Raw genomic sequence first — 12,768 nt, 5'->3', positions numbered from 1 at the left:
TTCAAAATACTGTAGTCTGACTTTTAACAGGAACACGGAAACAAGAAAATATAACAGCAGTTATAAGGGCTGCTTGTATATTATTGGACTGATTCTTTTAATAGTTTTAAAAGGTTTAGCCCCGGCTTATCTTCAGGCTCTTCTCTATGTCTGTTCGTGATCCAAATAAATAACAGTTTTTATAGGTTCCAAGAACCAGACTTACGAGTAGAGGTGATCGTACCTTCGCTCTTGCTACTTCTAACTTATGGAAAAACCTACATTTTCACATTAGAGCGTCTTAAAATCCATTTCGATTCAATGACCCGACATTGTAACTTATAGTTTTCAACTGTTGTGTTTCATTGTTGAGTCTTATTTTATTGTGGTTTTGTGATCCTTGGTGCAGTCACAAGCTGTTTTATATAGTGCTTTATTACTAAATTGACAATATATTGTGGGGTGGAAGATGCCCCAGAAAACACTAAAATTAAAATCTGGTCAATCTGGTAAATATGCAAAACACCATACAGCGCTCATGCTCTTCATCCAATCTGACTGAGCTTGAACTATGTAGCAGAGAGAAACTGGTAAAAACTTGTGTCCCTAAATGTCAAGAGGATATGACACACTTTTCAAAAATAAGAGTACTTTCTGTTCTACTTTGAAACAATGCAGTACTTTCCGATGCCTCATCCATTAAAACCCCCAAAACATACATTGAAATTTGGGCTGTAATGTAGCAAAAAGGCAAAATTCAAGGGGTGCCAATACTTTTACATACCTATGCAAATTTTTAGCTTGCGGTTTTTGTGCTCCATTTAGTTTCAACTAGCTGATTTCTGAACATAGACCTGCTTCCTGGACCGAGTATACATCGAAGGGTTTAGCAACGTTACATAACCAAGGATGCCTTCGGTGTTTCCCAGAGTGCCTGTGCCGCTCTGTTTGGACTAATGTTAGTTTCTGTATGCCAGTTTTACTTAACAGGCTGTTACGCAAGTCACTGGCACCCCTCACCAATGGCACTCAGGCCCGGTGCCCTGAATGCAAATACCTCATCGTTATTCGCCTGCAAAGTGTAGTGGTACAGGCAATGCCTCCTTAGCTTAGACTGTTCTCCTTCTCTCATCGACTGCGGGGCAAAAAGCGCCGTATGCTTCCAGACTTTCTGACCTGAGGCAACAGTTGGTAGAGAAGTTTTCATTCATTTTATTATGCTACAGGAAACCCCTTCTTTTATTGTCTCGCCTCGTTCATTTACGACTCAGCAGAAGTTCGGTTGCAGTGGCCATTCATACATTTACCACTTTCTGAGAAGTTGGCTTGTCAAAAACACAAGAGTTCCTGACTGTTAACCAGGTCTGCATGATGTGACTGATTTTAACACCAACGCTCTATTGCTAACTTTTCTTTGAATCTCAAAGACAGAGATGACAGGGCTCAAAGTTATTTGGATCAAAGTCTTGTGCTTGGTAGTTTTGCTGAGATGTACTCGTTTTGAGGTCATGAATTTACGCTGACATTAAAGACTTTGTGAGTTGTGACACCACCGGGTACCTTTGAGTACCATTCATTAAAAAAAGTCTCCAGGTGCATTTCCATTACAAATGTGCGCAAAACTTTGTAAATATTCTGCTAATGTCAAACTATTTTCCAATTGTAGTGTACCCATTTAATAAGAAACACAATTAAAAACATGTGAATATGTGTGTTACCTCGAAAAGTCATTAAAAATCATTCAGCGCCATCATCCTCCTACTACTTCCTGTCATTTTGATCTTTGTGGTTTCCACCAGAGGCAACATCTGGTTGTTGATCACCAGATGTTGACTCGTGTGATGAAAAATAAGTGTTTCTATTGCAGCTTTGCAAAATAAATCAATTTTGGTACGGTCAAAAAATAGTCCCCCTCATCATAGCGCCAAAACTTCTGATCGAAAAACAAGTTTTATTTGAAATTGGCTTGCTCCCGTTAACCAAATTTATTTTCAAAATGTCAAATTGCGCAATTACATGGTTAAGGGAAACCCAGCGACTGTCTCTTGATCTCTTCACCTCGATCTGCAGGCTTAACTTTCCTCGGGGTTTCCCGGATGAGTACTCCTTCATGACCACCTTTCGCATGATCAAGAACACGGTCAGCAAGGTGTGGAACGTCTGGCAAATAGTGGACGAAGACGGCCACAAGCAGGCTGGCCTCAGGCTAAACGGTGACCAGCAGGCCCTGGAGTACTTCCTGATGGGCGCGGATGGGAACCTGCAGACCGTCACCTTCCCCGGCTTGTCCGTCCTCTTCAACACCAAGTGGCACAAGGTGATGATCGGCGTTGAGCGCGACCAGGTCACGCTGTACGTGGACTGCCAACCTGTGGATCAGAAACCCATCAAGGGCAAAGGACCCATCAACACAGAAGGAGACACGCTTATTGGCAGGCTGGATGCTGACCCTGATGCCTCTGTTGTGGTAAGTCCCAGACGGAGACCAATGCGCGCTGCGTCTAATCGAGCGCCCTGGCTCCGCTCTCAAGCATTGTCAGGAAAACGGCTCTTTCTGTGAACAAATGCATTCAGCTTTATGTGCAAGCTGAGCTGTGCTATAATTTCTAAAGTGCTGCTGTCACAGCAAAACTGCTCAGCTGGGTTCCAGACAGTAGAAATGGAGGGAAATAACTTAATCCCTGCGGAGAACTGCATGAGTAGGAAATCAGGAGTCCCTCAACAAAAGACTCCCGATTCTGAACTGAAAAGAAATAACCATCATTATGAATGATCTCATTACCCTTCTTTATCGTTACAAAATTACCTATCATCTAACTTTGGACATTCTGTAACATTAACATCTTTGGTTTTTGTTTTTTTGTTGTTGTTTTTTTCAGTTTGAGCTCCAGTGGATGTTAATCCACTGCGATCCAAAGAGAGCCCAGAGAGAGAGCTGCAATGAGCTTCCTGCCGCCGAGGTACGGTAACAAGGACTCAGGTCTGCTCAGCTCCACACCCACACAGGCAGCACCGGCAACAGTCAGGTGGAGATAAAGATTCTCAGTTCTACAAGATGCAGAGGTTGAAAGTGATCGCGTAGAGACTTGTGACACAATGCTAGTTGTAAAGTTCAAACCCGACTCTGGGACACAGTCAGAACACAATAAAGATGTATCTTTATTGATGAGTACAAGATCACCCTTTCAATATCAGTAAAGAAAACTTTTTGCATCTCATTATTTTTGAAAAGTGGACCTAAGCTGACCTGCCAAGAACAAATTTAGCTTTAATCCAAATGTCAGCGTTAGCTTATTAGCATTGTGCTGCTTTTCATTCGACCACAAAGTCAAAATTTGAATCCAAGTTAGTTGACCATTTTTGGTTAAAAACGGTAGAGCTTACTCAAACTGGATATTTGTTTTTTTTTTCTGGAATGGGCTGGACTACTGTAACTAAACCTTACATTTAGATTGGAGAAATTCCACAATTATTCCAAAACTTGTACAACCAATTATAGTTTCTAAAATTTAATGAAGTTATTTCATGTTTCATCATTTTGACCCAAAACACATAATTCAAATCCAGTTCAAGTCCAGAATCATTGCCATTCATGTTATTTTTCATTCTAATAAGTGTATGCACTGTAATTCCATTCCAGTTACAATTCAGAAAACCAGTAAGATTTACAAGTTGTTGTAAATCTTACAGCTAAGATTTGCTAACAGTGATTAGAAACACAAGCTAATATTAAAATCACCCTCCTTATTGTGCTTTCAAGCACTATAGCAACATGTAAAGTTTAGAAAATTAGATGTGTATGCCTGATTTATTGGGATACAAGTAGACAGCAATTCAAATAAAAATACTTTAGCTCTAGCAAATACATCTACTATATTATGACATTGAATTTGAAAGACTAGGTTTGTTAAAAACCTCCGTCTTTCAGGGTCGTTGTGTTTAATTATTATCAAACAGGAAATTCCGACTTGAGATTAAGACCCTCAGGATGCCAATCTGATGAATTATACTTCATCTCTTAAGGATCACAAATCAGATGAGCAACTTGAAAATGCAATAATTTGCTGCTCCACCCTCCCTCTCCTCCATCATCTCGATCATAGATGAAGATAAATGTCATCATAAATATAGTTTCAATTATGTACCATTTGAGAATTTCATTTTTTTATTTCAGTAGCTTCCTCAAATGACACAAACACGCACACGCACACGCACACACACACAAAGCAATATAGCGTTTATGACATTTATGATTAAATAATGATATCTTTTATTTCTCTGTGGATAAAGAACAGCTATTAACATGTCTGCTTCCTATACACTGACGTAGCTCGCAGTGAAAATGCCACTCTGCCGTCTCACATTTCATCACGTCTGCGGCATTATGAATCAGGACGGCCATAAATCCATTTTATTCTGTCACACGTAATAAAATGTAAATGACTGCAGCCTTAATAGACAGAAACGAGCAGTCCAGACGCGCTCTGCTAGCTTTCAGGCTAACATGGGGATTGTAGATGTAGCCTTTGGTGTTTTTAAACGACAGCATGATAATTATTACTCACCATTATGAATATGAACACATGCGCTTCTGCTGACACTTTGGTGAAGGTGATGGACTTCTTCGACTAACTTTCCTTTTATCTGATTTCTCTTGCTTCTGCAGATGTTTGCCAATGCTGAGGTATTTATTTCTTCTACACTTCCTTCTTTTTGCTTGGGATTTAAATCCGGTCAGCTGTTTTTTTTTCTTTTCTTTTTGGTGCTATGGTTGCCTAATCGCCTTGTTTTTTCAATTTGGTGCCTCTCTGTTTCAGCATTACTCACCTTTAATATAATCTGATGATAGCATAACTTGTAGATATTTTTAATGAGCTGACATAAGGTAGAAGCAGCTCTTAAAGGTATACACACCCCTGTTAAAATGGTAGGTAAAAACGAGACCATAATGAGACATTTCTGTTTTACACATTTATAGAAGAAAAAATAATAAAAATGCAACAACCTGGTCGGAAAAGTGTTTCTGGAGCACCTTTTGACTCAACTTTAGCATTCAGTCTTATTTAATGGGAATCTATCAGTATCATACATTGTCACTTTCCTAAAACAATGGCCTACGTCATTTTTTGCCAAAAGTGATTTTTTTGCAAGACATCACCCCTTTTCTATTGCCATAAAATAACTGAGGGGGGGAACACTTTCGAAAAGGCAAAAAAATGGCCATTATTTTAGGAAGGTGACAATATGTTGACTTAACTTCTATCAGGGTTTTAAAAGTTCCCCAAATCTATCAGTTATAGTGAGGAAATCTCCAGTCCACAAAATTCTTAAAGGTCCACTATTACGCTTTCTTTAAGCTATGGCATAGGTCTGTGAGTTGTACAAAACACATTCGTTACATTTACTACACAAAATTATTCTCAGATATTTAAATTTCACTCATTCAGTTCCGTCTGTTTTGTGAAATTTAGTAATGCGAAGTTTTAGGGCTACGTCACCATTATGCAAATAAGCTGCTGCTGGCCACGCCCTCCTAGCTCAGTGTTTCCATTAGCATCTCTCTTGTCAAGTCTCCTGTTTTGGCCGGGAGATGACCGTCCCTTTCCCACCATAAATTCCCTGTATTCTCCAATCCAAAACCTGACAGCTATGCATGTCAGACACAATAGCTACAAACAGAAGCTCAGTGGTACAAACATACATCTGCAACCCCAAAGCGGACACAGAAGAAGAAGTGGAGCCTCCTGAACAACCATCAAGCCACAACCAGCGAAGGATTAAAAAACACTGCAGATCTGACTCATGTTTATATCATTATTAATTCAAAATCTGGAGATTCTGCTTCTCTTCTGGGCTGTGTGCCGTGGTGTGATGTCCAGCAGGATATCAGGAGAAAACTATTTTTTGTTTTGTTTTTGGCAAATATGGCCCTTTTTTAAATGTATATTTGCGAGGTTAGACGAGAAACACCTCTTTGACATTAAAAACTAAAAATATATAACAATAAATGCACAGACATTGTAGATAACAGCTCAGACAGAGGACTAGCGGTTAGCAGCTATTGTTCAGCGTTAGCTTATGCTAAATGACGAATCAGGTTCAGCTGAACGACACATAAAACATACAACATGAATATGTACTTCCATGGCCATTATCTGCAGATTTGTGACAAACAGTAGCAGCAGAACCTTCTTTCAGTCCAAGTGTTTTAGTAAATCCTGCCATGTTCTGTTTTCAGGGGACTCCTTTCTAAACTGCAACTTTCTGTGGCTGTATTGCAAAGACACTGCAAGCAAAAATAAAAGGAAGCCACGGCACTCAGCTGTGTTCTCTGTGATTGGGAGAAAATGCCGACAGCAAAACATTTTCCTTTTCCAGTATCCATAGCGGAACATATTTAGCTTATTTTGTAACAAAGTGGGAGGAGCTCCACTTGGGTTGCCAAGTGAGGGCCTGGCCATGGCTAGGGGTTGCTAGTTAGCACGAGGTAGCTAAATGGAAGCACAGAAACATGGAAAAAGTGAATTTTGCATAACAGTGGACCTTTAAGCAATCACAGATTTAATTTTAAACTTAAATATGGCATAAGTAGGTTTTGGATGTATGCTTGGACTCACTGTGTTTCTGTAATCCCTATTTATCTTAAGTTTTCTTCTCAAAAGTTTGTGACAAAGTCAACTAATATTTGGAGCAATCCTTAAACCACAACTTTTTTTTGTTGGAAGAAAAGAATTTTATCTAGCAACCCTGAACTTTATTCCAAACATGTGGATAGGACACCTGAGTGAAGTCGGACTCCCCCACCCCGTCCAGCTGCTTCAACTGAAACCAAATTGGTGTCAAACGTTTTCCTTTGTGTTGCTATCATTTTGAAGACATTGATAGTTGTTTCCTGGGGTCACCAAAGGTCAAGCAGCGAGCCCACCTTTACAACATAAAAATAAAAATACCGTGCCAGTCAACTGTTTTTTTTTGTGTGTGTGTGTGTGCCGCTAGCAATTTAAAGATATTAATAAATCTTTATTGATGGCGGCACAAACAAAAAGAAATGTAGCACGACGTCGATTGACGCCATGTTTTGTTTGATTTTGGAAATGTGAACTGGCTGATTGACCTTTGGTGACCTCTGGGAACATTTGCTAATATCTTTCAAAATGAAAGGGGCACAAAGGAAAGTTTTTGCTGCACAAAAACAAAATCGTTTGACACCAGTTTCACAAATCGCTGGAGCTCCTTTCCTCCCAGTGTTAGTCCGTCTCTCCAGCTACCAGTTGGTTGAACTCAGGGGGAAAATGTCGGCGTAGAAGACGAAGCAACATGCTGGATGCTTGTTTTTAATGCTGTATTGTGGGCTGTACTAAACTCTTCCTTAAACCTAACAAGGTAGCTCTACTAAACCTAACAAAGAACCTAAAACTCAAAGCAGATATTAATAATGACCTAAACCATTATTGATGAGCTTTAACAAAACAGCAACATTTGATTCCCTAACAATGGAGCTATTTAATACATTTCTAAGAGTTGGATACAATTCAAGCATTTCTTTCTATTAGATTTAATAAATATTTTATTTTATTTATTTATTTCCTTTGTTTAACCAGGTAAACCCCGTTGAGATCTAGATCTCATTTTCAAGAGGGACCTCAGCAGAAGTCTGCGATACACAGCAACCTGGTTACAAAATAAAACTAATTAATACACGTAAAACAATAGAAAGCAATTTAAAAGCAGTGAAATATGGCACACGGTTAGTAAAAACTACCTGATTGTTTCTCGTTTATTGATCACTTCAAACTGATTTGAGACACACACATATACAGTATATATATATATATATATATATATATATATTTTTTTTTTACTTAATAACTAAAGTAACAGTTGCCCTTGTGACACATTTTCAGACTATTCTTTTTTTCCTCTCAGCCTGACAAATCTCTTCAAGGTCCACCAGGTCCCTCAGGCCCCGAGGGGCCCCGAGGGGCCCCAGGAGAAAGTGGCAGGGATGGAAGAGATGTAAGCGTGTCTTCCTTGAGTCGAGACATTATTCAGAGGACATGTCCTCCCATGTTTTTTCTGTTTTGACCATGTCTTTGTCCCTCCAGGGTTTTCCAGGGACTCCAGGGATTCCAGGTGCTGCTGTAAGTGCAGAGTATAAAATTGTTTATTGACAAAATTATTTTCTTAAAGGCTATTCACGCATCTTTGCGTATGTTTGACAGAACACCTCAGAAAAACTGTTCACATTGCAGTTTTTCCCCTAAGCTATTAGAACGTTTGTGAGCATATTTTTCAAGCAGAAATTTTTTCATCAGGTGGTTTCCTTGTCAGGCTAGCCATGATGCTACTCTCCTAAAAGATCTCTTTTTGTATGTCCATTGAATATATTTAGGATAAAAATGATTGTTTATGCAGACACAAATACAAACCAACCACTATGTCACTACTAAATGAGTTCCTAACCGAAGTAGCTCATTATAGGAACGAAGCTGGTAAAAATGTTGCTAAAGTTTATAGAGGAGCCATGTCACAATGACTTCCTCTTTTAGAAAGAGCAGGAGTTTCTTAAAGATACAGAGACCCAATTTCAAGGTGTTAAATTAACAAAGTCAGATTTCTTTTAAGTCTTTCTTTTTATTTGATATATACAGTATTTTTATAACAACTCAAGTTACTTTATTGTGCTATAAAATGATACTATGTGCCTGGAAAACATAATACTGCCCTTTGAGTTCAAAAGTTGACTAAGACTTAGTACTGTTTGATCTATGCAGACAACATGTCTACTGAGATTAAGTTTCACTGAAGTGAACGCTGAATGTGTTTGTTTCCACTTATTTTGAACAAAAATGGATGCAACATGGGAAAATGTCTTATAAGTGGGGAAAAAAATCTGTAGATTTTATTCACATTAAGGCATTTGACTATTGACTTAGAACAAGCTCCTATGTCTTACTGAAAAGTTATGTTTTAAGTTAGTGTAGTCTCATCTCAAGTGTCCTAAGATATTTGCATGTAGAAATTTGACCAAAAATACTTGGTAAGATTCTGTGTTTATGCTGAGTGTGTTTGCCTGGATGCACATTTTCATAGCTTCTCTTATTTCAAATTCAGCGTGTGTGAATAAAAATAACCGGTACTGTTATCAGCATAAGACTCCATCAGCATGAGCTCCTACAAACCGAGCACACCCCACCTTCCATTGATTAAATGTTTACCAGCTCTGCCTTTCTGTATCTTAGCAACGGTGCCGGCAGACGCAGGAAGCAGATAGCGCTGTTTTTATCCTTGTTCTCTCTGTTTGCCAGGGCAGCAAAGGGGAGAAGGGGGAGATCGGTCTTCCAGGACAGAGAGGCCTCCCCGGTCTTCCAGGATCTCCTGTAAGAAACACACACACTCCACACTCACACACACACACCCCCTCACTTCATGTACCTGTCTGGATTCTTCTCTCTGTGTGGGATCAAATGAAAGTAGTGAAACTCAGCAGTAAAGAAGTTTCTTACTTTAGACTCCAGATCACGTTTGTCTAAAACTCGGGAGGAGTGGAACGTCTTTTTCTGGTTTTTGCGTGTGCAGAATGTGGGAGTGAGAGTGTGTGGTACGGCGCAGTGAAAGGAACAGCAATATTGATGTGTGTGTTTTCTTTTTGCCGTCTGCAGGGCCCTATTGGTCCACTGGGTCCCAGAGGAGCTGTAGGAGAAAGAGTGAGTCAGCAATTAAATCATCTAAACATCAATTAGAATAAAAACATTGAGTTTAATTTTTTTGTAGAGTTGCTGATTCCTCATTGGTTTATTTGTAGGGTCTGCCTGGCTTTCCCGGACCCCCTGGTCCTCCTGTAAGTGGGAGACACTTGACCCGTGTTCAGAGTTTACACACTGTGGATCTCCATTATGACTTCTTTGTGTTCTCATCTTCCACAGGGCCCAGCAAGCGAAGGACCCGCCGTACGTATTCAGTTTATCATTTCAGTCCAGTCATGAAACCTAATTTGAGATTACATCTTCGCATCTTTCTAGTAGCGGTTCCTTTGCGTTACCTGATGTGTTTTCAGGGTCAACCAGGGAAGCCAGGAACCCCAGGAGATGAAGGAAACATCGGACCTGAGGTCAGATTTTCACTCTAATTGTATCTTGTGAACAAAATCCATGTTAGTCCTAACGTGGCTGCTTCATCCTCAGACTTTACTCTGTCTGACCAAGTGACCAAGTTGTAGGTTTACAAACCTGACAAAGTCGTTTCAGGCCTAACCCTAACAGAGTAGACATAGAAACATTAGGGTTATGGTCCAGACTGCCGGTTTGGACTACATCTCAAAAGAATGACCAGGGAAATGCTTAATTTAATATTTACCCTTTTTTTTTTAACCATATAAATCCACTTGCATCCACTGGGATAGATTTAAAAAAATAAAGAAAGACAGAACAGTTAGAGACACCATACAAACTTTTTCTATTATATATGTCTATTTAAATTGTTCATAACTGAGTCTGATTTCTGTTGTCACCTGTCGGTAGAATATAAAACAAGTTTAAACTGTTCAAGTCGGGGCGTGCCGTGGTGGTGTAGTGGTTAGCGCGACCCGTATTTGGAGGCCTTGAGTCCTCAACGCGGCCGTCACGGGTTCGACTCCCGGACCTGATGACATTTGCCGCATGTCTTCCCCCCTCTCCTTCCCCGTTTCCTATCAGCCTACTGTCATATAAGGGACACTAGAGCCCACAAAAGACCCCCTGGAGGGGTAAAAAAAAAAAACTGGTCAAGTTAATTTATGCAGCACATTTCAGCTGCATGGCAAATAAGAAAAAAAGAAACAAAAAGTCAGACCAGTTCAGTTGGTCAGATTAACTTCTAACCAGAATTTGCGACATTATCTTGTTGACAGTACAGCAAAAAAAGTTTTCTGTTGTTGTTGACATGTTATGATTTTTTTTTCCTCACCATGTTTGGTTGGAAACTGCAGGGCCCACCTGGACCCAGAGGGGGCATTGGCACTCCAGGGCTTCCTGGGCCCCCTGGTCCACCGGGGCCTGTGGTAAGAACCAAATCTAACCCATGTCGGGTTTTGCATCAAATGATCCTGTTTTCCAGCTGACATATTTATTGTGTTGGATTTTTCTTTTCAACCTTCCTTACTTCTAATTTGGGATTATAAACGCTGATTGTGAACCTTGGCTGACCGTGTAGGGCAATCGGGCTGCTAAAGTTGCTAAAAACAACAACAACAATGGTTTAATTAGGAGATTTTGAGAGAGAGTACATGTTGTTTGTGTTCTGTGAAAAGTCAAAAGTACGGAGCCCTGTAAGGGACATGGGAAATTTTTTGTTCTTTTGCGTTACCTCACAAAGGTATCACACTCACTGGCAGTAGAAACTATGTTCTCAAATACACCTGGTCTGTTTTACAGTCGCAGTGACAAATGTACATTTAAAATTGGACATGTGTGTACAACTTTAAACAGCCTCAGTGAAAACGGGCAAAAGTATTGTGAGGGAAGACAAACATAGGGCAAGAGAACACATAGAACAGTAAGCTAACAAAAGTATTGCAAGGAAACAGACGTTTTGTGAGGGAATGTACACACACTGAACGTACACACACTGAATGTACACACACTGAATGTACACACACTGAATGTACACACACTGAATGTACACACACTGGATGTACACACACAGTGGATGTACACACAGTGAGGGAATGCAAACTTATTGCGAAGAAACGCAGAAGAAAACCAATTGCCATGTCCCTTATAAGGCTCCGTAGAAAAGGCCATGCATTTTCATTCATAGCCTATTGCAAGCATAATAAGGCAGTCACAAATAAATATGTCCAGTTATTAAAATCCCTACCTGATCTGAAATGTTTTGGTTTGGTGAAAGTTTTAGCCTGAAACTTAGCATCACAAATACAAACCAACTCATTCTGTACTGTAGGAAGCTCTTTACCCAGCCAAGGTTGACAGACCGTTTACCTTTAACTGGTGCTCTAATAATAATAATAAATAATAATCTGTCTTCCTTCTTTAAATAATTGGTTCACGTCTTTAGGAAGACGTGAACCATCTTTGTGTGTCAGGGTGTTAGGATGTTGCATGCAGTGTTTCCTTTTCACATGTTCCCGTTGGGGTTTCATGTGGTGTGCTCATGAGAACTGAGGCCGCTCTAGATGTCGCTCTGCTGTCTTCTAGGGACCGCCCGGTGCCAACAGTGAGGGGAGTGGGGAAGCTGTGAGTGTCTCACTGTCTAACACACAGCCAAATGGTTCCTGGATGCATGACAATTAGAGCGGTGGCAGCATATCTTCCATCAGGATGAGTCACTGCAGAGGAAGTGGATGTGCAGCTTTGTGACAGAAACCTGTCTCTTTCTCTCTCTCTCTCTCTCTCTCTACAGTGTCCTGCCGCCTGTCCTGCTGGACCTCAGGGACTGCATGGAGTGCCAGGGATGAAGGTGAGGAAGGTTAAGAAGGTCAAACAGGACGGAAGCATTTAAAATGGTTTCCTTCTCAGAAATGATGCAGTGATTTTGTGCAGCACAACTCAATTCAGTTTAATACAGTTTTAGTCAAAACGATCCAATGTGATTCCGCTTGTTTATGCTGTTTCATCAATTTACAACAAATGATCACTTTACCAACTAATGAGTCCAGTTCACAAGATCAAACTAAATCCACATCCGATTCAGATCAGATCGTTTGGTCACAAGCGCCCCCGCCAGGCCAGAGGTCTATTCCATGTAGTATATTGTATGTAGCTGCATTTCCAGTAACCATAAAATTGCACA

General features: G+C 40.1%; 1 protein-coding gene across 2 annotated transcripts in view; it reads left to right on the top strand.

Annotated features, from left to right (window-relative positions):
- Nucleotides 1–12,768, top strand: part of col9a1c (collagen, type IX, alpha 1c) — a 34,633-nt gene that overhangs the window by 10,000 nt on the left and 11,865 nt on the right. Inside the window, exons 5-17 of one of the 2 annotated variants that reach the window (XM_028036129.1) lie at nt 2,050–2,446; nt 2,859–2,939; nt 4,646–4,663; nt 7,906–7,995; nt 8,085–8,120; nt 9,288–9,359; nt 9,642–9,686; nt 9,785–9,820; nt 9,906–9,929; nt 10,037–10,090; nt 10,946–11,017; nt 12,174–12,212; nt 12,379–12,435. In XM_028036129.1, coding sequence (XP_027891930.1) covers nt 2,050–2,446; nt 2,859–2,939; nt 4,646–4,663; nt 7,906–7,995; nt 8,085–8,120; nt 9,288–9,359; nt 9,642–9,686; nt 9,785–9,820; nt 9,906–9,929; nt 10,037–10,090; nt 10,946–11,017; nt 12,174–12,212; nt 12,379–12,435 — 1,021 coding nt within the window. The remainder of the gene's footprint in view (nt 1–2,049; nt 2,447–2,858; nt 2,940–4,645; nt 4,664–7,905; nt 7,996–8,084; nt 8,121–9,287; nt 9,360–9,641; nt 9,687–9,784; nt 9,821–9,905; nt 9,930–10,036; nt 10,091–10,945; nt 11,018–12,173; nt 12,213–12,378; nt 12,436–12,768) is intronic. The other variant, XM_028036130.1, reaches the window with a different exon arrangement.

The sequence above is a fragment of the Xiphophorus couchianus genome, chromosome 13 (genome assembly GCF_001444195.1).
Source record: "Xiphophorus couchianus chromosome 13, X_couchianus-1.0, whole genome shotgun sequence".
Classification (NCBI taxonomy): Eukaryota; Metazoa; Chordata; class Actinopteri; order Cyprinodontiformes; family Poeciliidae; genus Xiphophorus; species Xiphophorus couchianus.
This window is presented reverse-complemented; position numbering and strand designations above follow the sequence as displayed.